The sequence below is a fragment of the Triturus cristatus genome, chromosome 11, assembly GCF_964204655.1.
Source record: "Triturus cristatus chromosome 11, aTriCri1.1, whole genome shotgun sequence".
Lineage (NCBI taxonomy): Eukaryota > Metazoa > Chordata > Amphibia > Caudata > Salamandridae > Triturus > Triturus cristatus.
This window is the reverse complement of record NC_140594.1, coordinates 268,337,385-268,363,812: the sequence shown is the minus strand read 5'-3', so window position 1 is coordinate 268,363,812 and position 26,428 is coordinate 268,337,385. Positions and strand designations below refer to the sequence as shown.

Below are 26,428 nucleotides of genomic sequence, written 5' to 3'. Positions count from 1 at the left end.
TCTGTCCCACATCAGTATCCGGAGTGGCCCACAAAGTACGAGGGAGAGAAGCTAATACAGTATCCTCTGCAACCACACACATCCGTTCTGTCATGGGGTGATTATCGTTTAAGATCATACGTACTCCAGTAGGGGAGCAGCGGATCGTAGCTCTAAAGTGCTTAAGCATATCAAGACCCATAATGTTGTCAGGCGTGTTCGGGGCAAGCAAAAACGGACAGGGTGCAGAAAGTTGGTCAACATGAAATGCAAGGGGTTGGGATAGAGGGCTTCGAGAGAGTGTACCGTCAAACCCTACCGATGTAACCATTAAGCCAGATGGGGGAGCCCTCGGAACCAATTGTTTGGACAGCGCACTGCGAGTAGCTCCTGTATCAACTAGGAACCGATCAGTAGAACCCAGAACATTTGCTGTAACATAAGGACCCTTCTGATCAACTGGCACTTCAACTGATTCCAACCCCCACCCAACGCAATCCTATGCATGCTGCGAATCATGGTACCCAGTGCGGTCATTCCCAGACATTTGATACTGATTTTGCCGATCAAACACATTAAGTCTATCTCGTTGCTGCACGTTAGGCTCAAATCGAGCACGATCATTGGAATTCCCTCTAAAATTCGAAAAGCCCCCTCTACCTCTCGGCGGTCCCTGACCACGTCCCTGACGAGGTGCATATAATACCGGACAATCCCTGGCCCAATGACCCAACTGTTTGCAATACGCACATTGATTTCTATTAACATCCGACCGACCCGAAGGGGAACCATAAAATCCTCCTCTACCTCTCTCAACACCCCGATGAGGCGGACCATACACTTGTGCTAACATCACCTTAGTTTTCAAATCTTTCGATTTCTTCTCCTCATGCCCCTTCGCTTCTTGTTCCTGACGCTCATAATACTGAGCCATAGTCAGGAGGGATGCCGGAGACGAGGTGGACCAAGAATTTTCACTCGCTTTTAATCGAGCTGCTATTCCCGGTAATAAATTCGCCACGTATTTATCAACAAAAAGATGTCGACCCGTATCGTCCGTAAGTGACTGACCACTGAAATCATGAAATGTTTCCTCAAAACGCGTAAAGAAGTCTGAAACTGATTCATCAACCTTCTGTTTACACGAGGCTAGCATATTCCAGTCAATCTTTTTAGGGGGAATAATCGTTTTCAACTTAGTCAAGATAGCAGCAGGAAGATCTAAAATAAGCTGGGGCGGTTTTTGCGCGGGCTTTCTCTCCCTATCCTCATCCTCAATCTCAGACCATTTGGCCTTAAAAACGGCTTGATCATCCACCTTCCGCACAGATCGCCACATATCCGGTGGTAAAATGAGCCCAAAGAACAAATCTATATCTGCTAAAGTCATAGTACAAGAATTCAAGGCCCCTTCGACCTCTTCATAAAAGGCTGCTGGATTCTTGCGGGGGTCAGGCAATGCATTCTTCAATGCCATAACATCAGTCCTATGCCAGGGAGTATAAACCCAATTATACACGAAATATCCCCTAGCATCAGGGGAAGACACGTCTGAACTAGTTCCTGCTCCTTTAGGAGGAACATACAAAGGTGCCGCCTCTCGCATCGGTTTAGCATGCACTAGTTCACTCTTATCTGAATGGGAGGTAGACGACTGTTTCCCGCCGACATGTGGATTAGATTGCTCCTTCTCCCCTGTCTTTTGGCGCGCTTTCTCTTTAAGTTCAAACATCGCGTCCCGCAATGCAAACAGCCGTCGGACCGCATCGGGTACCTTAGAGGGAGAAAAGACACCGTTACGTAATGCTTTAGAATCTAATACTATATCATCAGGCTCAAAAACATCAGAATATTTCCGAAAGGCAGTAACCACTTCATCAGCAAAAGTTTCAACAAAATATAACTTTTCCCTATCCTGCCAACTTTCCAAAAATGCCAATGATTCAGGAAGAGATAGCTTGCCCTTAAGCGCACGAAAAGAAATTTTCCGAAGCTCACCCATACGATCAGTTGATAACATGGACCGCGTGTCTACCTTATCCGAAACCGATCCAGAATCCTGTGACCTCGGGGCAGACGCGCCAACATAAGGGGGCGGAGAGCGATCTAATAAATAAAAATCATCTTCAAGATTAGTAAGGACAGGATAAAGTGGCTGGCGGACAGCATATTGACCCGATACTTGCAACCTACGCTCTTTCTCTTGTCTCTCCGCCAGTTCTCTTTCCTCCCGACGCTTCGCTTCCTGCGCTCTCACATGATCATTTTTCCGTTGCTCTTTATCAATCAGCGCTTTCTCACGTTTCTCCCGCTCACGCACTTCCTTCACCCATAGCCGTACACATTCAAACATGTCTTGCCGAGCACGCCGTTTACACATACACTGTTCCACATACTCAATCTTACGCATATCAAACGATCCATACAAAGGCCATCGTAACTCAGGATCCTTTTTGGTGTATTTCCTCCACACTGTGCTGTACATTATAGAGGAAAGACCATGCTTCACATACATATCCCTATTAGGAGTCCCCTCCGGGGGGGCTGGAGCAGGTTCCTCAAGATTTAACCGGTTTCCAGAGCAGCAGCACCACTTACGGAGTGCGCTAAAAGCAGGCATGCTCAAAAATAATGCAAAATATGCAGTATTATCAAAAATGGCACTTAAACGTTGCGCCGTTCAAATTTAAACAACTCCGGAGAAATATCTCCACATTACCTGCCTATATGTGTTGCAACGCATATATTCCCACAGTAATCAATACAAAATATGACCGGTCATCACAAATCAAACTCAAATAGCCAACCCAGGCTTCAAAACTCGAAGCAAGTACCGTACAACGGTTCTTACCAATCAAGAGCGTCCAGATTCCAACTGCCAAGTTCCAAAATTCGCCCAAACGGCTATCACGCGGCAAGCCAACAGAAGAGGTCTCAGTCGAGGACCGGCGCCACCCAGATGGTCAGCTCGGAAGGGAAGGAAGAAAAACCTCGGGATGCCAGGACTAAGAGACGCCGCTGGCAGTGATCACATCCCCGGCCAAATTCCTCACCTTCGTCACGACCAGTCCTTCGAGCATCCGAGTCGCCGATGAGCCCCACGTGACGGGCGCCAATTGATGAGTACAGGCCCCAGCTAGGCCACCAAATACAAGGGTTCGCCCTCCTGTGTACGAAAACTAGAAGGAAGTTGGCACGGAAACTGCAAATACAAAGACAGAGTTTATTAACCCTTAAGGGTGGTCCTACAACCTACACAACACTCTTCAGTATTGCATAGAGTAGCACACAGAACTTGCGTACACGGTCCCCTTTTATACACAACAGAGGGGCTCATAAGTGGGTGGATACAACATAGAGCAAAATTCATTACCATTTATGGACATTTTCGATACAGGATCAATATATGGGCGGAGTTAACAATTTCCTGAGCCCGCGAAAACATGGTCAAACAAGGACTAACTGATAACAGATGTGGTCAAGTCTGGGCATGCGCCAGACGGACAAAGGAGCTATTTATAGACTGTTACTAGGCAGATTACAAGAGCAACTAGCGAAAAGGTAGGACTCTTCTCGTGCAAAGCACGTGGAGACATGACAATACAAAATGGAGTCCGGACATTAGTCAACATAAGACAAGAAACACGTTTTGACTGTAGAGAACTCATGTCTTCAGTGAATGCTTAATCATATCGCCGTTTTACTTTTCAACAGTGAGTCGCTGAAACGATTGCGAGTATATCTATACAAAAACATAGACAAGACAGCTTAGCTGGGAATATGCTGAAACTAAGCTTACCTACAGACAGCGGCATGGCTGACACCGACCCCAGGACCCTGCAGGAGCTCGCCGACTTGGTAACAATGTTTCTCCGAGGTCAAGCAGAAATGCCTCGGAGAAACGCAGCAAATTTTCGGGTTGGGGGCGTGTTTTTCTTTCTCTCCTCTACCCATTGGCTGGAATGTTTACATTCCAGAGGAGAGAAAGAAAGTAAAAAACACGCCCCCAAATCCGAAAAAGACAGGGCTTAAACGGACAGACACCCCTCTCCTCCAATGGCTGGCCTCCGTTTAGGAAGCCAGACAATGGAGAAGAGGGGCGGGTTCAAGCCCCGTACTAAAAAACATTAAATCTTGCGAGCGAGACTGCGCAAGCGCAGCCTTCGCTAGCCGAGACCTAAAAACCATATGCAATAGAAATTAAACATGTAACAGTATTAAGAAGTAAAAATGCTAGTGTCTAAAAGTGGTGTGTATATGTTTGCAAACAAGGTAAGTGTAGAATTACCCATTGCAAAAATAAAATAACAAATATCAAATGAAAGCATAAGTAATACCAGAGATTGGCCTACCAATCTTTACACTTCAGTTGACTACTTTCTAGGAGCAAAATGCCTCCACTCATGATGCAGAAAACCAATGGATGAAGTGGATTGCCCAATTGTCCCATTTATTAGACTGTCAATGGCGAAGCATATTTTGAATGACACTTTGAATAACACTTCACTGGTTGAAGAGGCAAGACCGAAAGCTCCTCTGGTTGTGTACACATGCATGTATTTTTATTAGGATTTTTTGGCAAACACGAGGCTGGCAAAACAGCTTAAAATGTCTTTAGGCCATACCTAAAAATTCAGCACATTCTAGCTGCCTGCAGTGAGGCGATTAGGTCCGCTATACATAATCTATTGGTAACGTGATTGTTGTGTGTTATTGAAGGCGGTGAAGGTTATAGTTACATTTGTTTAACCTTCAGGTTCAAAAATGAAAATCCTTGGCTTTAGTTTTGATGCTGATGCCACCCTGAAACAGTAGATCCATGCAGTAGTCAGTAGTATTACAATCTGAGAAAACTAAAGCCAATTCTTTCTTTGCCAAAAATATTGAGCCACTGTGTTTTGAGACGGCCAGTGGGTCATGTTTAGACTACTGTCATGCATTATATTCAGGGTGCCCTCGGGCCCTCCTATACCAGCTTTAGTGAGTATAAGCGGCGCAGTTGAAACCATTACAGGACTGAGTAACGTTGACGGTGCGTCCATTGCTGGCAGAGATCTCTAGGGGCTCCAGGTCGGTGCGTCTATTGCTGGCAGAGATCTAGAGGGGCTCCAGGTCGGTGCGTCCATTGCTGGCAGAGATCTAGAGGGGCTCCAGGTCGATGCGTCCATTGCTGGCAGAGATCTAGAGGGGCTCCAGGTCGGTGCTCCATTGCTGGCAGAGATCTAGAGGAGCTCCATGTCGGTCTGGCAGAGATCTAGAGAGGCTCCAGGTCGGTGCGCCCATTGCTGGCAGAGATCTAGAGGGGCTCCAGGTCATTGCGTCCATTGCTGGCAGAGATCTAGAGGGGCTCCAGGTCGGTGCTCCATTGCTGGCAGAGTTCTAGAGGGGCTCCAGGTCGGTGCTCCATTGTTGGCGGAGATCTAGAGGGGCTCCAGGTCGGTGCTCCATTGCTGGCAGAGATCTAGAGGGGCTCCAGGTCAGTGCGTCCATTGCTGGCAGAGATCTAGAGGACCTCTAGGTCGATGCATCCATTGCTGGCAGAGATCTAGAGGGGCTCCAGGTCGGTGCGTCCATTGCTGGCAGAGATCTAGAGGGGCTCCAGGTCAGTGCGTCAATTGCTTGCAGAGATCTAGAGGGGCTCCAGGTCGGTGCGTCCATTGCTGGCAGAGATCTAGAGGGGCTCCAGGTCGGTGCTCCATTGCTGGCAGAGATCTAGAGGGGCTCCAGGTCGGTGCGTCCATTGCTGGCAGAGATCCAGAGGGGCTTCAGGTCGGTGCGTCCATTGCTGGCAGAGATCTAGAGGGGCTCCAGGTCGGTGCTCCATTGCTGGCAGAGATCTAGAGGGGCTCCAGGTTGGTGCTCCATTGTTGGCAGAGATCTAGAGGAGCCCCAGGTCGGTCTGGCAGAGATCTAGAGGGACTCCAGGTCGGTGCGTCCATTGCTGGCAGAGATCTAGAGGGGCTCCAGGTCGGTGCGTCCATTGCTGGCAGAGATCTAGAGGGGCTCCAGGTCAATGTGTCCATTGCTGGCAGAGATCTAGAGGGGCTCCAGGCCGGTGCGTCCATTGCTGGCAGAGATCTAGAGGGGCTCCAGGTCGGTGCGTCCATTGCTGGCAGAGATCTAGAGGGGCTCCAGGTCGGTGCGTCCATTGCTGGCAGAAATCTAGAGGGGCTCCAGGTCGGTGCGTCCATTGCTGGCAGAGATCTAGAGGGGCTCCAGGTCGGTGCTCCATTGCTGGCAGAGATCTAGAGGGGCTCCAGGTCGGTCCTCCATTGCTGGCAGAGATCTAGAGGGGCTCCAGGTCGGTGCGTCCATTGCTGGCAGAGATCTAGAGGGGCTCCAGGTCGGTGCTCCATTGCTGGCAGAGATCTAGAGGGGCTCCAGGTCGGTGCTCCATTGTTGGCAGAGATCTAGAGGAGCTTCATGTCGGTCTGGCAGAGATCTAGAGAGGCTCCAGGTCGGTGCGTCCATTGCTGGCAGAGATCTAGAGGGGCACCAGGTCGGTGCGTCCATTGCTGACAGAGATCTCTAGGGGCTCCAGGTCGGTGCGTCCATTGCTGGCAGGGATCTCTAGGGGCTCCAGGTCGGTGCGTCCATTGTTGGCGGAGATCTCTAGAGGCTCCAGGTCGGTGCATCCATTACTGGCAGAGATCTAGAGGGGCTCCAGGTCGGTGCGTCCATTGCTGGCAGCGATCTAGAGGGGCTCCAGGTCTGTGCGTCCATTGCTGGCAGCGATCTAGAGGGGCTCCAGGTTGGTAAGTCCATTGCTGGCAGCGATCTAGAGGGGCTCCAGGTTGGTGCGTCCATTGCTGGTGGAGATCTAGAGGGGCTCCAGGTCGGTGCGTCCATTGATGGCAGAGATCTAGAGGGGCTCCAGGTCGGTGCGTCCATTGCTGGCAGAGATCTCTAGGGGCTCCAGGTCTGTGTGTCCATTGCTGGCAGAGATCTAGAGGGGCTCCAGGACGGTGCGTCCATTGCTGGCAGAGATCTAGAGGGGCTCCAGGTCAGTGCGTCCATTGCTGGCAGAGATCTAGAGGGGCTCCAGGTCAATGCGTCCATTGCTGGCAGAGATCTAGAGGGGCTCCAGGTCGATGCGTCCATTGCTGGCAGAGATGTAGAGGGGCTCCAGGTCGGTGCGTCCATTGCTGGCAGAGATCTAGAGGGGCTCCAGGTCAATGTGTCCATTGCTGGCAGAGATCTAGAGGGGCTCCAGGTCGATGAGTCCATTGCTGGCAGAGATCTAGAGGGGCTCCAGGTCGGTGCTCCATTGCTGGCAGAGATCTAGAGGGGCTCCAGGTCGGTGCGTCCATTGCTGGCAGAGATCTCGAGGGGCTCCAGGTCGGTGCGTCCATTGCTGGCAGAGATCTAGAGGTGCTCCAGGTCGGTGCTCCATTGCTGGCAGAGATCTAGAGGTGCTCCAGGTCGGTGCGTCCATTGCTGGCAGAGATCTAGAGGGGCTCCAGATTGGTGCTCCATCGCTGGCAGAGATCTAAAGGGGCTCCAGGTCGGTGCGTCCATTGCTGGCAGAGATCTAGAGGGACTCCATGTCGATGCGTCCATTGCTGGCATAGATCTAAAGGGGTTTCAGGTCGGTGCGTCCATTGCTGGCAGAGATCTAGAGGGGCTCCAGGTCAATGTGTCCATTGCTGGCAGAGATCTAGAGGGGCTCCAGGTCGGTGCGTCCATTTCTGGCAGAGATCTAGAGGGGCTTCAGGTCATCGATGGCATCCGATTGAAGGTGAGATGGCTCATTCCAATGCCTTAATATTCAGGCACCACAGCACCTTTCCTACAGCTTAAAGCCTCATTTCCCTAGTATTACTCTAGTCTGGGCAGTAAAGATCAGGCAGTATTACATATTTTACTGCCCGGGGCAGATGAGATTTTCCGTACAGTTCCCCTCAGTGTGGAATGCTACCGCTCAACGTTACTCTTGCAACCTTCAACCTAAAGCTGGAAACAAGCTTCTTTGGGTAAGCAAGCTTCATGAGAACCAGTGCCGAGAAACCGTAGGTTAGTAGTGCAAGCTACAAGTGCTGTGTGTTGTTGTTGCATGATGCTGAGATAAGGGCTGAAAGGGGAGTCAATACCTTATCTAAAGGAGCGCAGGTTCAGTTTTTAGGTCTTGCCTGACCCAGCGCATGCGCTGGTCTGGCGAGACTTATTGAGAGGGCTCCAAAAAATGCTACCAGGCCATCCTAGAGCTACAGTGCATGTGCGCGGATACGCGCGCCGTGCTTTACCGCGATTACTTTCACTTTCGCGGCCGCACGGCCGCTTTGATGTTTGATCGCGATCACTTTCGCGGCCGCACAGCCAATAGGTCTCGCTTTTGGGACCTTATAAGTATTTAGTTATGCAACTGTTGCTTGGCTAAACACTTATAAGGTCCCAAAGACGAGACCTATTGGCTATGCCAATGCTTGTTGTTTCTTGCTGGAAACACCAGGTTAGGAATTAGTTGAAGAGAAACAACATGTGTCACCAAGATCACACTAAGAATCAACGGAATGGAAGGTGTGGGAATAAGAGCGAGTAAGTAAAGTGACTCGTTAACTTTACCCTAGGAGTGAGTAGCAACACCACAAGAATACTTGGTTGAAAAGAAACAAAGGGACTCATTTAGACCACGGATAGTGAGTATCTGTGCTAGGGTATGGGAACTGCTAAGACCACATCTGGGGTCAAGAACAGTTCCTTGGTAAGAACGGGCTGCATGAAGGAAAAAAATCACTGCACAACAGCACACTACGAGTCATTAGCCGGGCTGGGAGCGAGCGCATGTAACATAAGTAAGGTGGCTGACGAAGATCACAGTAGTCAGTAGCAGGGCCTGGGTATACTATAGAGGGAGTTAGGAGAACAATATGAATCAGCAAGATCACACTCACGGTTGTAGAAGCACCTGGGAAAGAGTTAGACAAAGAGAGTAAAATGGCGCGAGCCGGCCTGTGTGCCCGAGTAAGATTGGGGATAGAGAAGTAACGTGACTCACTAAGATCACAGGAGGAGTCAGCAGCAGTGCGTTGGTGAGACTGAGTTGCATGAAAGTACAGCTGCGCAGCAACATTACTGTAGGAGTCAGTAGAAAGAATATGGTATGAATGGGAGAGAGAGCCCTAAAGTGGCTCACTAGGGTCTCAGTAGGAATCAGCAGCAGGGCCTGTGTAAGAATTGGAATTACTCAAAGATGACACCCAAAGTCAATATTAGCAACAGGGTAAGAATGGAAGTAGGAGCAGTAAAGCAATTTGCAGACCTGGGCAAGAATTGGAGTAGGATAAGTAAAGCAACTAAGAGCACATCTAGAGTTAATAGCAAACTTGGGAAAAGATGGGCGTAAGGAAATAAAAAGCCTTGCCAAGATCAATCACACCCAGAGTCAGTAAAACACTCGAGTGAGAATTCAATTTAGAAGGGTCCCCCCCCCCCCCCCCCCCCCCGAGAGCAAATGTTACGTGTAGAATGAGAGCAGGCAAATTAAGTGACCATATCAGAGTGTTGCCAAGTAAGGAAGTAATGCGTAATGCAAACCACCCTCAATATACAAAGAATGAGTGGCGGCACCAGGAGAACAACGAGGGAAGTAGAGTGACTCACATTGTGCAAGGTGCAGTCGAGCCAGCTTTTCTCCGGGTTTAAGGAATGTGTCCTGCCAAGAGCACACTCAATGCCAGCAGTCAGGCCTGCTTTTTCCTCCCGCTTGTTTATGACTGTGTGTGAGTTGCAGGCATGTGCGGAAAGGAGATTGTTGGTGGTGATGTGCTGGGTCACTGGTAATAAAATGAGTTTTATTAGTGACCATTCTGGATGCGTGGATTGTGTGTTTGTTCTTGTGCTGTGTGGGCATGGTTGTTATTTAAGTCACGTTGTGTTCTTTACACGCATTGCTTCTTCTGATAGTATGCGCTTTAGGAGATTGGCTTTGTTTTACCACACGACTCTGGCATACGTGCAGTCCGGGGCTTGGCTGCATTGTCAATGGCTCCGGGTGTTCCGCGCTCTCAGACTGTACATGTGGTACCAGTCGTCTGTGGCAGCTTCTCCTGGGGAGGAGGGGGTCTCTTCGGGTCGTACGTGGCTATTTGCTGTTAATATGCCCCTTTTGACTTGAGAGGAAAAAAATCAGCGTTCAGGCAGTTTTCTGGTTTTGTGCAATGCAGACTCTTCGAGGTTTATTTCTTAGTCACCCTTAAAAATTTAATCGGACCAATGTATGTGTTAGGAAGATAGGCGGTCTGAAAATGGGCGTCTCGTATTTGTCACCGGGTTGGGAGCAGGGCAAGGCACATGACGTAACCACAACGAATCCCCAGCAATACCGAGGCCGGACCAGGTGCGGACCGGGAGCATAAGGCCACTGCATGAGTATGCAGCAGATTGGGGATTAAACAGGCTTTACTGCAGCCCGGCAGAACACACAGCGTGTCCATAGAACAATGGCCGAGAGGTTCATAGACTCGCCTGTCGCCTGATGTCACATGTCACTGTATAAAGGGACTTTAACACGATTGAGACAAAGGGAGGTGAAATAGTAAATGGGTTTTCCGGCCTACTGTTGACTATTAAATAAATTACCTGTAGGCACTTGGAAGCCCTTAAGTTGGGGGTGTCCAGCGCAGGCAAAAGGGGAGGGGTCTATGCCAGTTTTCTAGTTAACTCTGAACTGTGTAAATTAGTTTCATTTTAGATTCATTGTAAGTACATATGCATGGATATTCTTACAACCTAGCATAGATTCAGTCCATGTTGGACTTCTGTGGTTTGGGTTGTGAACTTGTAATTTGTGCAGCCTACTAAAACAAGGCTGGAGAGGGGCAGGCGTCCACGCTCCTTCAGTCCTTGGCCTCTGTGCTGGGCTGCAAATTGTGCGCAAACGTGATTGGTGATTTTCTTATGTTAGAATACTTAGCTCACGTAGTTAGGAGTGACATCCTGGCATTGACCTGTCAGAAAAAAAACAATGGGCATCAGTAACTCTAAACACCAGCAGGAATGCAGTGATTTAAAAAAGACTGGTTTCCAAAGCATTCCTAAATCTAGAATGGGCTTTATTTCGCCCAGTTCATAAGGGCTTTGTCTTGCCCTGTCCTGCCGTGCCCATGTTTGAAAAGGCACTTGAAGCTCACGCACTCTGAGGGCTAGGGTACAGATCTCCATCCTGTAAGAACTCAGAGCAAGAAGAGGGAGTGGCGAGGGTAGATGACATTGAAAATTGGGTTTGCGCTTATGCAATAACTTGCAATAACTTTTATCACCTTGAAATGAGCACGCCTCATCAACAGGAGCTATAGAAAGGATCTTAGGGCAGTGGGGACTGGGTTGCAGCATCATGGATGCAGTGCCTAGGAGGAAGTGCTGGTAGGCCCGTATTAAAGATACAGGGGGCCCCATGCGAGGCTGTCACTTTTCACTTTTTTGGCGAACGCTCATCCACTCGTAAGGAAGGCTTACTGTCCCCGTGGTCCTCTTCCTCCCTCCAACAGAAGGTAGACTATTGAATGTACACCAAATATGTTTAAAACATAATTTGTATAGGTACCCCGTGCGCACCCTCCATCCCCCAACCCCATCCACCCACCACTATTCTGGTGCTCTGAAACAGCGCACAGGCTGCAAAGCACTTAGAGAAACCACAGATGGAAAATGTTGAAAAAAATCAAGGTTGCACAAACCAAAACCAGACTCTACTGAAGTCAAAATGCAAAAAAAAAAAAAAAAACAATTACAGAGTCTTTATATACTAAAATTAACTTTTAACATCTCAGAAACCTGAGGATCGTTGATAGCTGCAAGTCTAATATTGATGTGAGATCTTTTCCACCCATAATAATTAGGAGTAGAGACGGGCTCATATTGAACTTCAGGCCATTCTTCTGAGACCAAGACAAAACATGATGGCCTCAGCATGAATACGATTACGGGTTGACCGATTGTTATGTGTCGATCGGCCGTTAATATCGCATGGCACATCCAAAAGTTTACGAGGGAATTGCACAGAACGACCTTATGTAAGTGGCAGACAGTCTTGGAGGACTGACTTTCAACTTTGCTACATTTACATCCGATTTCTCTCTTTACAACCAGTACTGATTTAGAAGAAAAGCATACTTGGCAGCTAGAAACGTACAAACACCAATCAAGCATTAGAACAAAGCCAGGTAAAATAAAAACGTTTTATTGCATAACATGTCAGTGCTTGAAGGCAAACTAATTACATGGCTCAGTATTAGCACATTACCACTTCTCTGCACAGGATAAAAGCATAACTATAGGATTTCCGGTTGAGGTGATGTGGTTACTGGTGTCACAGAATTACAGCGATTCTGCCTATTTACACTTAATGAGGACCTAAGAGCACAGTGCACACGATCCACTGAAAAGAGAAATGGAGTAAAGGAAGCACATTTTAGACACACAGATGGAATTCAAGGGTAAAAACGTACAGTACTTCCTCACAGAGCAACGAGGCATTGTATTATCACTTCACTTCCACAGCTATAAGCACTGTGTGCTCTACAAGTGCTAGGGCAGAGGGAAGGGTGGTTTAGTGTTAATTTGCTAAAGAGAGCGCTTGCATGGACATTCAGCAGAAGCTTAAATTCACCTTCGTAAAAGAAAATAACCTCCAGTGCTCAGATCGGGGGAGGGGGTCAGCATCTGACCACATTAAGAATGGATGACCCCCACCCCACAGCTTACATTACATTGAAAGATTGGATGGCACAATGAAAAACAGTTTCAGGCTCAATTGAGGTGATTTTAGTCGGATCCATTGGCTGGGTTAGTCCACAAACAATTTTATGAGTCCAGCTCACACTCACAATTGTGTCTAGTCCTTAATTGTTCCTTCTCAGTCTGTAGCTTGGCCCAGGTGCCAAGTGGGCTCAGTACGCAGGTCTGTCTTAGGCATCATAGCCTTAGGTCAATTCATTCCTAAAATCTGACAGCAGTAAATAACAGGAAGGCACATCTAAGCTGCACTTAAAACTGCCTCCTCTGGAAGTGCTGATCCTGTTAAGTCACCAGTTTAACCCTAGCTGAAGGAATACCTCCTGCTTGGTGTGACACTTTCAATAGTCCTTGGTGCCAGACATCGCATTTGCGGTAGTCACTGGTGCCACACTTAACACTTGAAGTGGCTCTTGCCTCTAGGCACCACCTAATTCAGAACACAACCAGGGTGGCCTGCATGGACAGTAAACCGAGATAAGTCACATCAGACGGGCGTCTTTGGGAGGCCATCAATACTTGGATAAGCGCCTGTACGCCACTGACTCTACCCCGGTCCAGGTGCCTTGCAGAGCACCAGCATGCTGCGAAATGTGTTCACCCTTTCTCATGTAGACCAGCCTTCTTCTGAGGCCGAGGTCTACACCTTGGTGGCCAGGGAGTGCAGCTCGGACTTCTGGGTCTGGACGCTCATAGTGGAGGAGATGTTGCTGAGCTGGCCTTGCAGCGCCTTCTTGATGTGCAGGAGCTGTAGGCACTGGGCTCGAAAGCGAGGGTCGAAGAAGGCGTAGAGGAAGGGGTTGAGGCAGCTGTTCATGTACGCCAGGCAGGTGGCATAGGGGTGCAGGCGCACGATGAGGCTCTGCAGGCCGCAGGAGAGATTAAAGGCCTCCATCAGGTTCAGGAAGTAGATGGTCTTGAGCAGATGGAAGGGCAGCCAGCAGAGGGCGAAGACCACCACCAGAGCCACGATGATGCGCAGCAGCCGCCGCCGCTTGGGCCCCTCCTTCAGGCCCTGGAAGTGCGCGCTCACCCGTCCACCGATGAAGCAGTAGAAGGCGGTCATGAGCAGCAGCGGCAGCACGAAGCCCAGGGCGGTGGTGAGCAGGCTCAGGCCGCCGATCCACAGGCGCTCGTTCTCGGGGCTCGACACGCTGCTGAAGTCCATGTCGCAGACGGTGACGTTGTCGCGGGTCTGCGTGTCGCGCAGCATCAGCGCCGGCAGCGCCAGCAGGCCGGCTAGCACCCAGATGGCGGCCAGGGAGAGGCGCAGTGCGCCGCGAGAGCGGGGCCGGCCGGCGGGCAGGGGCCGCACGATGGCCAGGTAGCGCTCCAGGCTGAGGCAGGTGAGGCAGAAGACGCTGGCGAACATGTTGAGCAGCACCAGGTAGCTGCTGAGCTTGCAGAGCGCCGAGCCGAAGGGCCAGTGGAAGCCCATCGCTGTGTAGGCCGCCCAGAGCGGCAGCGTCACCACGAAGGCCAGGTCTGCCAGCGCCAGGTGCCCGATGTAGGTGTCGGCCGAACGCCGCTTCGGCCTGCCCCGCCAAACCGTGAAGATGACCACACCGTTGCCGGACAGGCCCAGCACGAAGACCAGCATGTAGAGGACGGGCAGCAGGGAGAAGGACAGCTCCCAGTCCGAGTCGTCGCACACTGTGTAGACGGTGTCATTGCCGTAGTCTTCGTAGTAGTTTACTTCTTGATACTCCTCCATCCCCTCCAGGGCTTGCAGGCGGCTGGAGTGGTTTCGAGAGCAAGGAGCGCACCCCAGAAGAGCACTGGCACCAGGAGGCGTCCAGTCAGCAGCACCGGGGCAAGGAGGGCACCCCCTGCACAGCAATGCACGTACACCTCCAGTCAACAACAGGTGGGCAATGAAGTAACCTTCAGTCAGCAATATATATGTGCAAAGAAGATGGCACCTCCACTCAGCAGTGTAGGGCACCTTTTAGTCACGAAGACTCGGGCCCCGAGTGTTACTGACCACCAGTCAGTAAGGCACAGGCACCGCTATATCCTTCAAGAAGTGGAGCCACAACATTCAGCAAGACACGGTGGCAACTCCGCGACAGGCCGCAGTGACTAGGGGCGCCTCCGGTTCTTGTCGGTCAAAGGATGCTGACAGCGAGGGAGCTTAGTAGTGAATGGGGCACTGATGGTTTCTTCTCTCAGCAGGGCAGAGGCAGTGAGTGTGCGTCCCGTCGGCAGGACTAAGCAGTGATGGGCAGGCTCTCACAGTGCTTCCAAAGACAGCCGGACAAGAGCAGTGATGGGAGGGCTGGTCCCACAGCTCTTTAAAGAACTCCCCCATTCCCCTCCCACTTGGAGCCAAGAGGCAGAGGCCACCTACTGACATCAATCAGGGTCTGGGTGTTATCTGGACTCCTCCCTCGCCATGCACAGCGCATCCCTCAGCACTCCCCTCTGTGTTTTGGAGAGGTTCCCCACCTCCCCCAAGTGTGTCTCACTGCTGCGAACAGTTACTGGGAAATCAACTGCAAAACGATCCCCCCTGCACGTCTCCTTATAGGACAACGAAAACAACATATAAATACAAAATGTAATTGTAAATTACTGTTTAACACAGCGCAGTGGTCCCTTGTATTGCACTAATAACTTCTTGGCTAAATGGAAACACATTATAGTAAAAGCTTCATACTTATTTTGGTCCCTACGAGAAATTATCGCAGCGCACACACTAAGCAGATAGTTCATTATTGGGCCGACAGCGTGGCCAGTTCCCCACTTCATAAAAGGATGGGCAGTGACAAACATCGTAGATTGAAAAATACAATTGACGCCTATCTTTAATTTATTTGTTTGGAAAAAACAATTCCTTGCGAATCGGGTTGACGAACAGGATAAAAGCCCAGACGCCTTTTCCTCCCTGAGCCTGTTGACAGGTTTTGATTCCTGGCCTCGGATTCACCCTCCCCTAACGCCCCAGCCTGCTCACATCACAATTCCTTGCTAACTCTAGCACCTCTCCACTGAAAAAAAATGAACGATTGCGGAAAAACATCCATTGTAATTTGGCGTAGAAAGAACTGTGATGCACCTCATAAAAATCTACAGTTTAGGAAGAAAATAAACTGAGCACCAAAAAACCCAAACAGACCTCTCTGCAGTTCCACAAGAACGCCTCTTGTCATATAGACGCTTCTTTCTGTGTAGAAGCAACTTCAAGCCGATGGCGCCAAAGGGCGCACAGAGGTGCATACTTCAGTTGGCGGCACCCACAGTCCCGTTAATCCTCCCAAATGTACCCGCTGCTTCTATTCCCCGCCTCACTGTCCATACCACGACTCCTTGCTTCTTGATAAGGCAGAGACGGGTTTTTGAAGATGGTGTTTTACGATAAAGGCGTGTCTGCAAAAGGGTGAGATGCTGAGCCGTCATGCAGGCTATACACGCAGGGCTGCCCTGCAACCGCAGCAGTGGGGACAAATAACGTATGCCCACCTCCACCCGAGTCAATGGGGGCGCATCTTGCTACAAGTGAAGGCGCGTTCTGGGAGCGCAGGCCTTTCAGGCACTTGCAAGCCCATCTCTCATTCCACCGAGATTAATTAGTGAGTAACATTGTATCGGTTTAGGCGAAACCTAATGACATCTCTCTAATGGCACTGCCCCTCCCCCAGAGCAGCTGCGGAGTGCAGGGCCAGCTGGTGCCCCGACACTCTGATAGACCAACGCTTCTGCCCGTTACATCCTCCAGGCTGCGTTGTTGCCTCTGACGCTGCCTGCGGTCCACGGTCCCTGGAGCCCGTCTCTCCACGTTCCGGACATTTGAATGGGTTCTTCTGCTAAGTTCCTGCGGTTCTAAGTGCACAAATATAATTTCCTATCCGGTACCTGAAGCAGAGACGGCACTTCTACGTCTTCAATGGCCCGTTTTAAAGGGTTCATTAATTGATAACTAATACCAAAACGCCCCTTGCACCTTTTCCTTTGACCTTCACATGACCGGGGTAGGTCAGCGGCGCACAGGCGTCTTCCTTCACTTTGTTAAAGATCAGCCAAGTCGCCATCGGCTGAACCTTTTATCAGACAATCCACCCAGTCACGTTGCCTACAAGGCTCGCAACCTCACTAACTGCCCCTATCGCAGTCTTCAAGTATTGTCGCACATGAACCTGATGCAGATCCGATCCCTCCACTCCTGATGTCTGACTCTTGAGCCAGCATGAAGCGCGATTTAAAGTGTACAAAACAGTACAACACAGGGGTGGCAAGCGCGCTAAGGGAAGCCCCATGCTTCTCGGTTAGGTATTTTAATATTCATGTAGCGCTTACTACCTCGGTATGGAAAGCTCAGGCGCTTGCCGCACAGGGACCATGATGGTCATGTAGGTTGTCACAAGAGTGTTATTCTTTTTTTGATCATGCGTCGGATGTGTTTAAATGTCGTGCATAATGATCATGATGCGCAGTTATGGGCACAGTGCATACTGGTATTAAACGACACCCATGATTTTGATGCAGCGAGACTCACTGGATGCCACTGCACCTGCTGCACTAAGAAGAGCTACATCCCGGACCTGCCAACTTCTAAATACATTTCACAATGTGCGACGTGACGGCCACTAAACGTTACATCTCACGGTTTACAGTCCCACCAGCTGCCAAGCTTGTAGTCACATGTGCCACTGAGCACACCTGTGTCATTTATTTATTTATTCATTTTCATATAGCGCGTACTTTACCCAAAGGTGTCAGAGCGCTTTTCATTAGAGCCATTTACATTACATAAGGAATTTCATATAAGATACAAACAAATACATGAGTCTAAACACAAAAAGAAAGCATTACAATGGTGTGTACGCGTGCAAAGAATATAGAGCTAGCATAATGATGTTGCATGGGCCTAAAGATAATTCATTTGCAGCCTTCCCATATGATTTCAATCCACTTGAAAGGCACCTTTTGTTCGGCCAACTCTGTAACCAATTTGGTCACCACTTAAATCTTCACCGTAGAAGTGAGCTTCCCTCAACCAATCGGTGACACAACCTTCTCACTATTATCGATGCTGCCACCAAATGCTTTAAATTGTCTTCTAGTCAACTCCCTGGTGTATCTTACTGTCAGTAATAAGCAACCTTGACACTGCTTTTTTATTCTTAGCCACCAGTATGTACTTCACATAGAAAATATACTTCAGCAATTTTTGCAAGCCAAAATTTACTTCTCAATGACGGCGTGTTGTTGCTATTACTGGTGAAATTTTTGACAAGCACATGCAACTTTGAAACTTTTCGTTCTCATTTACCCGCTGCATTAGAGGCTCCAGACCATAACCACTGGCATTAATCTTAAGGTACACTTGATGTCTAAGAACATATGCAGTTTGCATGGGCGTGTCAATCAATGCCTGTTTAACTGTATAGACCAGATGTTCTTGTTTTCCTTCATAGAAATGTAACATCTTTATTGAACCTTTTACAAACGTTGCTTCAATGTTCCTCTTGAGATCTACTGAACATGCACTTGCCTTCCTGCAATTTCATCCAAAGTGTTTCTGTTACTTCCAGAACTTCATTGACTTTTCTGTCCTGCGTAGTCTGGTTTACTGCACAGACAATAATATCCTTCTGGGACTCAACCTTCCTTTTGAAACAGTTTGTACTTTATCTCTTGAAAGGTTGCTGCCACCGCAGCAAGGCAAAACTACATTATTCTAAATTAGAAAACCAATTCAGTTGTCACCAAGATAGTCAAATGGATAAACTTGTCAGACAAAACAACTTGATGGTTTGCTGATCTTAAATCTAGTTGAGTAAAAACTCTGTTTGCCTTATTGTGGCAATCGTTTAGTCAGTGTTGGATAAAGGATGGCCTTCCACCTACATTGCTTGGTTGGCACGTCTCAAATCAGTGCATCAAGGAATATGGGCTCCTGATGAGAGCTGGAACTATTGGGGATTAGCCATATAGAAGATTTTTTAAGTTCAGTCACTCCTTGCACATACATCTAATTCTAAACATAACTTAGGTCCTTCCAACCACTTGCACACCTTCCTTGACCTCGATAGCATGCACAAACCCCTTCAGTTGACTACAAAGCATTTTTGACCTCGGCTGCATGTTTCTATAACACTGTCAGTTGGTGAAGACAGTGCAGGTTCATTACTGTCAAACATTGTTCTTACAGGCCACACCCAAGCATGCCAGGTATCTCTACCCAATATATTTGAAGAATTCTCGGCTACATACAAGCTTTTTAATACCCCCGTATCCAAAGGGCTGATGTCAGGAGGCTCCAGAATACTCCAAATCCACACATGTGAGAAAGCGTCTTCTGAAATAATTGTGATGCTTTACAATCAAGCAGTAAAGAAAGCACACAACCATTCCCACCATGTTTACAATGAAATCCTTGCACTCGTTCAATTTCTTCCTTTAGGTAATGTTTTTAACACTTTATTGCAAGTCAACATCGTCCAAGAATGGACTAATGCTTTGTGTTTTTCTGCCCAACCTAGAAACACATGCAAAATGGCTCATTTATCCTCATGTGCGACCATTTTTTGTTTAAAGCAGGGGAAGAATTGTGTGTAGCTGTGTAAATATTTATATGCTGTAAGGTGCAGATCAGCAAGCAACAACACAGCTAGTAGCAGTGTGGCAAACGCAAGATTAAGGCAGCCTCCACCGTGATCACACTCAGTACCTACCCACCTTGAGATACAAGCTTACATCAAGCAGGTATGTAGCGCAAACATTACCTGAGGTAACATGAGACCAACTGCTAAGGAAATAGCTAGAAGCTTAGAATTAGGCACAGATCTAGTCGAAGGACATCCTCCCTGAATGATGACAACAGTGACAATTTACATGGAAAATGTTACCATCCATGTACCCTGGTCCCCATTTGACCTCCTTAACGTAACTTGCCAATTTCTCAAAACACAAGAGAATCACCAAATGTGTAGGGAAGAATATTAATTCTAGAATGTTAATTGAGCTGATATTTATAATTTACAGGGAGCTGTAATACCCAGTGAGGTCCGAGGTAGGTTGACGGTCAAAGTTGACTGGCTACAGTGATCTCCCAAGGATGATGACACTTTAGGTACTGCTAGAGATACACTACTTCTTGCAATAACTGAGGTGTACCCTGCTAAAATAGAATGAACCTGCTAATAATTTAGATCTATTCAAAGATATTTTAGCCTGCCATTCTGGTATTGTTTGTTTGTTTAACAGCTTTATTTCGATTGTTACATCATAAAAGCAACACAAAAAAGAAACAAGATATCAAACAATTAGACAATTAAAAGTCACCAGTTAAACAGTAATTAACAGCCGTTTTGTCCTGATCGTCCAAGCCCATGACAGAAATTTCGCAAGGCTAAAAACATACAAGGGCCGGGTATCTGATATTAAAATTCGAAGTGCCACAGATGAATGCCTGGTGCCCAGGGCCCTACACACGGGCTTAAGCCACGTTTGCCTTGGGCAAGCATAGGCCGGGCAAACAAACAAAAAATGTTCAATTGACTCTTTGGGAGTACTACAGAAGGGACAAAACGCAACTGTCTCGTAAGGCGGTTTCCAGCAAGATGTTAGGGCACGCACAGGGAGGGACCCCACTCTAAATCTAAAATAAAGGGCCCGGTCATATGGCTTCCAGACCAAATCCAGGTAGAGCTCCAGGCAGGGTGAATCCTTATGCACTAAAAACTCCTCTGTGAGCCTACCATGAGTAGAATCCGTGGAAATTCTGCTTCTAACCCAGTTCCAATATAAGGTTTTCAAGGCTGCTTTCGGAGGGGAAGACCTATTTTCCCAAGCTTCACTAAGGCCTAGTTTACCGAGCATAGACTTGACATCAGTAAGCCATCTGATCCTACCCCAGCCTACCATAGACATCACCTCTGCTAGGCCTTTAGCATACTTAGCGAGTTCGGAGACGCGCCATAGCCTGGCCCATAAGAGCAGTGGACGCAATCTTGCTACGTCGCTAATTTGCTGGCAACCAAGGTCCAAACGGAGGGGTAACGTAGGTGTACTCTCCGGGAGAGACATAATGTGTTTTAGGAACTTATTCTCAGACCTAGTTAGGACACTGATGTTAGATGTACCCCAAAGTTCAGCGCCATACAAAGCGGAACTAACTCCCTTTGCCCTGTAGATATCCAAAACAGGGGCAATAGGCTTGGTCGAAGAAGATCTCTGCTCTCTGACAAGTTCCCCTATAACCCTTTTATGGTTAAGAGACATTTTTAATATATGAGGGGTCCACTGCATGGAATCTGTGATACGGATCCCTAGGTAGTCAAAAACAGTGACCCTTTCCAGAGAGGTTTCACTAAGGACAGGGGGACGGCCTAATTTTTTGGGGGGATTTAATACCAAGTACTTCGTTTTATTTGTATTTATTACTAGGCCCCGTTGGTCACAGAAGATCTGAAAGTTGTTTAAAAGTCTCTGTAGGCCCGCCGAACTTTTTGAGATTAAAAGGGTATCATCAGCAAAGAGAAGGGTGGGAATTCTCTCCCCTGCCAATGATGGTGCGTCCGAAGGTTGTTTGAGTAGATGGTCCACAACCCCATTCACGTAAAGTGAAAAGAGGGTGGGAGCCAGGACGCAGCCCTGGCGCACCCCTTTTGCCACTGGGATCCTGCTGGTTTTCTGGCCATCAGTACCCCAGCGCACCTGCGCGTAATTGCCATCATGCAGGTGCACTAAGATAGAGAGGATGTTTGGTGGAATCCCCATTTCAGCTAACACGCCCCATAGTTGTCCTCTGGGCACAAGGTCGAAGGCAGTCTTCAGGTCAATAAATGCCAAATAAAGACTGCCTCCGCCTATCACTACCACCTTCCAGTATAGTAGTAAAAGCCTGAAGGCCTGCTCTATCGTGCCCGTTCCAGCCCTAAAACCAGCCTGAAAGTCCGACAGAATCTCTTCGTCGTTAATCCATTGGAGGATTCTTTCTAGGACCACCTTTCCCACAACCTTCTGGGTTGAATCCAATAAACTTATTGGTCGGTAATTGGCAGGGTCGTCCCTCCGACCTTTCTTAAAGATAGGGACAACCTCTGCCCCCTTCCAAGAGTCGGGAATGGCTGCTCCTTTGTCGATTGCACTGATCAGAAAATGAATAAGCTTCCCCCACCTCTGCAGGTTTGAGCGCAGCAGATCCCCCGGAACTCTGTCGGGTCCCGCTGCTTTCTGGGGCACAATACACCTAATAGCGTGTTCTACTTCTTTGGTTGTGAATGGGGAGACTATTTCATTTCCCATGGGTACTAAGGGTCCATAGGATGCAGGGGGGTATTGTAAATGCTACTGAAATTATGCCAGAATGCACAAACCTGGAGTTCTGAATCCAATGTGCGCAATGTTTGCTTTTCAGCTCCTTCTTCGTATATACAGTCAGCCATACACAGTAGTGATATGTTGTTTAGCAGAAGACCTAGAGAAACAGGAGTGGAATGAGTGAAACAGAGACACTTAATATCACCACTTACTTGTCACTTTTCACCACTGACTTCTACTCGGCGGGTAATTGACGTCTATTTCTTGACAGTGGATGTCTAAAGTCAAGCAAGATAATTTGAATTCATATCTCTCCATTATTATGAAATCTGTTTATTGGCATTTTGTTAATATAGACACAGCATAAATCATAAATGGAACATCTCACAGGCAATGAGTCAGGTACTCGGAGGAGTCTCCGCCAATTGTGAATGCGGTGAACCACAGGATCTATCGCCACCACCATGTGTGGAGCAAGGCAAACTGATAAGTGTCAGGACCACCGCCCGCATTTAAACAGATTCATGGAACAACAGAAGGAAAAACAGGTTAAACAACAGAAGCCCAGCAGAACAGTAGCAGCAGGTTCGGTCTTTGACCACGTGACCCTCAAGATACCCCCCCCCCCAGTCCACCCCCCCCCCGCCCGGCCCCCGTCCCCCGTTACATATCGTTCCATTAAAGGCAATTGTCATTGTCCGCACATCCGCCCGGCTCGGCTAAGACCTCCCCGCCAATCCCCAAAGTGGGCCCCCCAGTCTCGCCCCCGTTCCCCTCCCCCCCAGGGAGTGTCTCCGCAGTATGTGTCCCACAGAGTCCCAGGGCATCCCCATCCAGCTGCATCAGGGCTTGTAAGTGTACGTCCCATCAATTCGCTATGGGTGTGAGTCTGAGGCCTAACGTTTCCTCCCGCAAGAGAGCCGTACCCTCCGCCCCCGCCCACACCAGCAGGGAACTTCGCCACGCCTGCGCCCGGGGGGGGCTCAGCCGCCTTCCAGCGCTTAGTAATTAACCGCTTCGCCACGATCAGGCCCAGGTCGAGGAAGCGACAGGCAACCTTCGTGGGGGGAGTTCTACGAAACAAGTGTAACAGGCAGGCCAGCCACTCCCGCCGCGCCAGCGGACCGGCGCAAGTACCTAACGCTCCGTGCACCGTCCGCCAATATGAGTCGAGCGCTGGACAGCTCCATAACATGTGCACCAGTCCAGCATCATGAGCCTTGCAGCGTGGGCATTCAGCGTCCGCACGGTGGAAATAGCGATTGATGGAGTCGGGAGTGAGATATGCTCTGTGCAGTATAAAGTACTGGATTTGGCGAAACCGCAGGTTCCTGGGGACCCGCGTGGGTCCCCGTAGCGTATCCCTCCACTCCTTGTCGGTCATGGGGCGATCCAGATCCACTTCCCATTTGCCCCGCAACGGAGACAGGTCCGTCGCCACCTGCATGCGCAGGGAGGCTGCGAACCAACGGATCATGTGACTGCCCCGTCCCATGACATGGAGGTACTGCATCATGAGGTGTTGTGCCGGTTCCTCCTGAAGAGCACCCCACCGGTTCGTCAGCGTCGCGATTAGCGAGCGGTGGCGGAGGAACTGACCAGCTGGTAACCCCGTCTCCTCCGCCAGTTGAGCGAACGGTATAAGCGCACCATCGCGGTAGAGGTCCCCCAGCGTACAGATGTCCGCCGCGTGCCATTCCGCAAGCTCCGTCGAGTGTAGGATCCCTCGACCGCTAGGTGAACCCTCAATCGGCATGGCAGGAGCATATGGGGTATGCGACCGGGTCAAGTAGAGGGCACGCCGATAGCACTTGTAGGCCACTGCCACTAGAAGGGGGCCCGGCTTGACCATTCTGGCCGTCGGGTGGAACGACGCTATAATATCCGTCAGGGGGAGTGGCGGCTCCATGGACGCCGTGTCATCTCTCTCCCTGTCGGCCAACCACCTGGCCACCCATTGCAGCTGTGCTGCTAGGTAATAGTGCGCAAAGCATGGCATCGCGAGTCCCCCTTGACCCGTGGGGAGGTACAACTTAGAGAGCGCCACTCTGTGGCGTGCGTTGCCCCATACAAAATCCCGGAGGGAGCGCTCCAAGGCGGCGAAGAAGGACGCTGGAACGTAGGTCGGCAGATTAGCAAAATAGTAGAGGAGTCTGGGCAGGGCCACCATTTTGACCAGTGCAATGCGGCCCGTGACCGCGAGGGGGAGGGTGCCCCAGAAGCGCATCTGGGCCCTGATCGCCGTCACCGCCCTGCCCAAGTTACCCTCCACCAAGTCAGCCAGCCGCCGATACACCTGGATGCCCAGGTAACGGAAGGTGTCCGGCTGCCACCTGACAGGCACACCCCCTAACTGAAACCGGGGATCCAGAGCATCAGCACAGAACGGGTAAAGGCACGATTTGGCCGCATTCACCCTTAACCCGGAAAGCGTTGCAAATTCCGTGAGAACCCGCTCAAGGTCCCCTGAAAAATTCGCCACGTCCCGTACGAAGATCAAGAGGTCATCCGCGTATAAGGAGACCTGGTGGGTGGTGTCGCCCATTGGGATGCCGTCCGTCAACACCCTCCGCAGGGTGGCCGCTAAGGGCTCTATGGCAAGCGTGAAAAGGAGGGGCGAGAGGGGGCACCCCTGCCTGGTACCTCGGCCAACCGAGATGGCCTCGGAAATGTATGGGCCAGTTCTCACCCGGACCACAGGGTTCTTGTAGAGGAGCGCCGCCATTTGCAGGAACCCGAGGCTTAGTCCATAATGCGATAATGCTGCCACCAGGTAGCCCCACTCTAGGCAATCGAAGGCTTTTTCAAGGTCTAACACGAGACAGCCTGCCCGCGGCCAGTGCTGTGCACCGTGTGCGGCAACACGGAAGAACCGGCGGAGATTAAGCGAAGTGCTGCGCTTTGGCACGAACCCATTCTGGTCCCTGTGCACTAGTGCAGGCACAGTGGGGGCCAGCCGTTCCGCTAGAAACCTGGCCAGGATTTTGTAATCGGTGTTGAGGAGGGCAAGGGGGCGATAGGACCCTAGATTAGTAGGATCGCGCCCCGGCTTGGGTAGAGAGATCAGGTAGGCCTCCCTCATGGAGGCGGGCAAGGCGGCCTCCTCAAGGGCTGTGAGATATAACGCGTGCAGTCGGGGCACCAGAGATTCCCGATATGCTTTGTAGTATTCTGCCGGGAGACCATCCGGCCCAGGCGCCTTGCCAGAAGCCAGTGAGGCCACCGCATCCCCTATCTCCTCCAGAGTGAGGGGACCCTCTAATGTTTCCTGGTGGGCCTCCGGAATTGTGGGGAGGCCGGCGGCCCCCAGAAACAGATCGAGATCCTGTGCCTGCCGACGCCCCACTGAGGTGTACAGGTCTTTGTAGTGTGCCGTGAGTATCTGGTGGATCTCCCGCTGCGTGTGCACCAGCGTCCCGTCCGATCCACGGATGGAGGCTATTGGCGCATAGCCCGATTCCTGTCGGATCAGCCAGGCCAGCAACCGCCCCTCCCTGTCCGACGTAGCGTGGACCCGTGCCGAATGGGCAGCGTAGTTGTGGCAACGCAACCTCTCCAACAGTTCAGCATGGCGTGCCCGGAGCCGGGCCAGCCTGGTCGAGTCACGCCCACCACCCTCGCCGTGACGTTCGCATGCCAGTAGCCGAGTTTCCAGAGCGGTGAGTAGCAACGTAAGCTGCTTACGGATATTCCCTGTCGCCCCCAGGCAATGTCCCCGCATGGCCGATTTGTGCGCGTCCCACTCAGTCAACGTGCTCCCCGCCGTGCCCTCATTGAGGTCAAAGAACTGTTCGACCGCTGTGCCAAGCGAGGCCCGAAACTCCGCGTCCTCAAGAGCAGCCGGTTGCAAGCGCCATGTGGGAATGGGGGGTCTCCCCGGGTCCCAGCAGAGACGCAGTCTAAGAGGATTGTGGTCAGAGTGAGTCCGGCCCAGGTAGTCCGCCTGGATTATCAAAGGGTCCAGCGACGGGGAGCTCACCATCCTGTCGAGGCGGACGTGAAGATCATGCACCGTAGAATAATATGAATAGAGCCGGTCAGTGGGATGTAAGGTGCGCCAGACGTCATGAAGGGCCCACCGTGACAACCAATCAGTAAGGTTCCTCGCGTTCGAGACTGCCTGTGTGCTACGGAGTGGCGGATAGGATCTGTCAAGGCTCGTGTCCAGCACGGCGTTAAAGTCCCCACCCAGCAACCAGGGAAGACCCACATACGGGGTCAAGGCCACCGAGAGGCGATCAAGGAACGACGACTGTTCAACGTTCGGGGCATAGATAGATCCTAGGAGCACAGAGTGCCCGTTGAGCCTCCCCCGCACCAAGGTGTATCAGCCAGCAGGGTCAAGCACTACCTCGGAGCATGTGAAGGGTGTGCCTGCCCGTACCCAAACCAGTGTACCCCGAGCATGCGCAGAATATGTGGTCCCAAAAAGCTGTCCCCTCCACCGGGC

The 26,428-nt window shown here is 50.2% G+C and overlaps 2 protein-coding genes across 5 annotated transcripts in view; one reads left to right on the top strand and one right to left on the bottom strand.

Moving 5' to 3' along the window:
• The window catches only part of LOC146783989 (uncharacterized), a 469,916-nt gene that overhangs the window by 242,840 nt on the left and 200,648 nt on the right, over positions 1-26,428 (top strand). The window lies entirely within an intron of this gene.
• On the bottom strand, positions 12,142-14,981 carry LOC146783990 (apelin receptor-like). Its single transcript, XM_085633503.1, has one exon. The coding sequence runs from the start codon at positions 14,423-14,425 to the stop codon at positions 13,352-13,354; it is 1,074 nt and encodes a 357-aa protein (XP_085489629.1). The 5' UTR covers positions 14,426-14,981; the 3' UTR covers positions 12,142-13,351.

What these genes read in the sequence shown, in the direction of transcription:
- LOC146783990 (XM_085633503.1), bottom strand. Translation starts at nt 14,425, where the DNA reads ATGGAGGAGTATCAAGAAGTAAACTACTACGAAGACTACGGCAATGAC.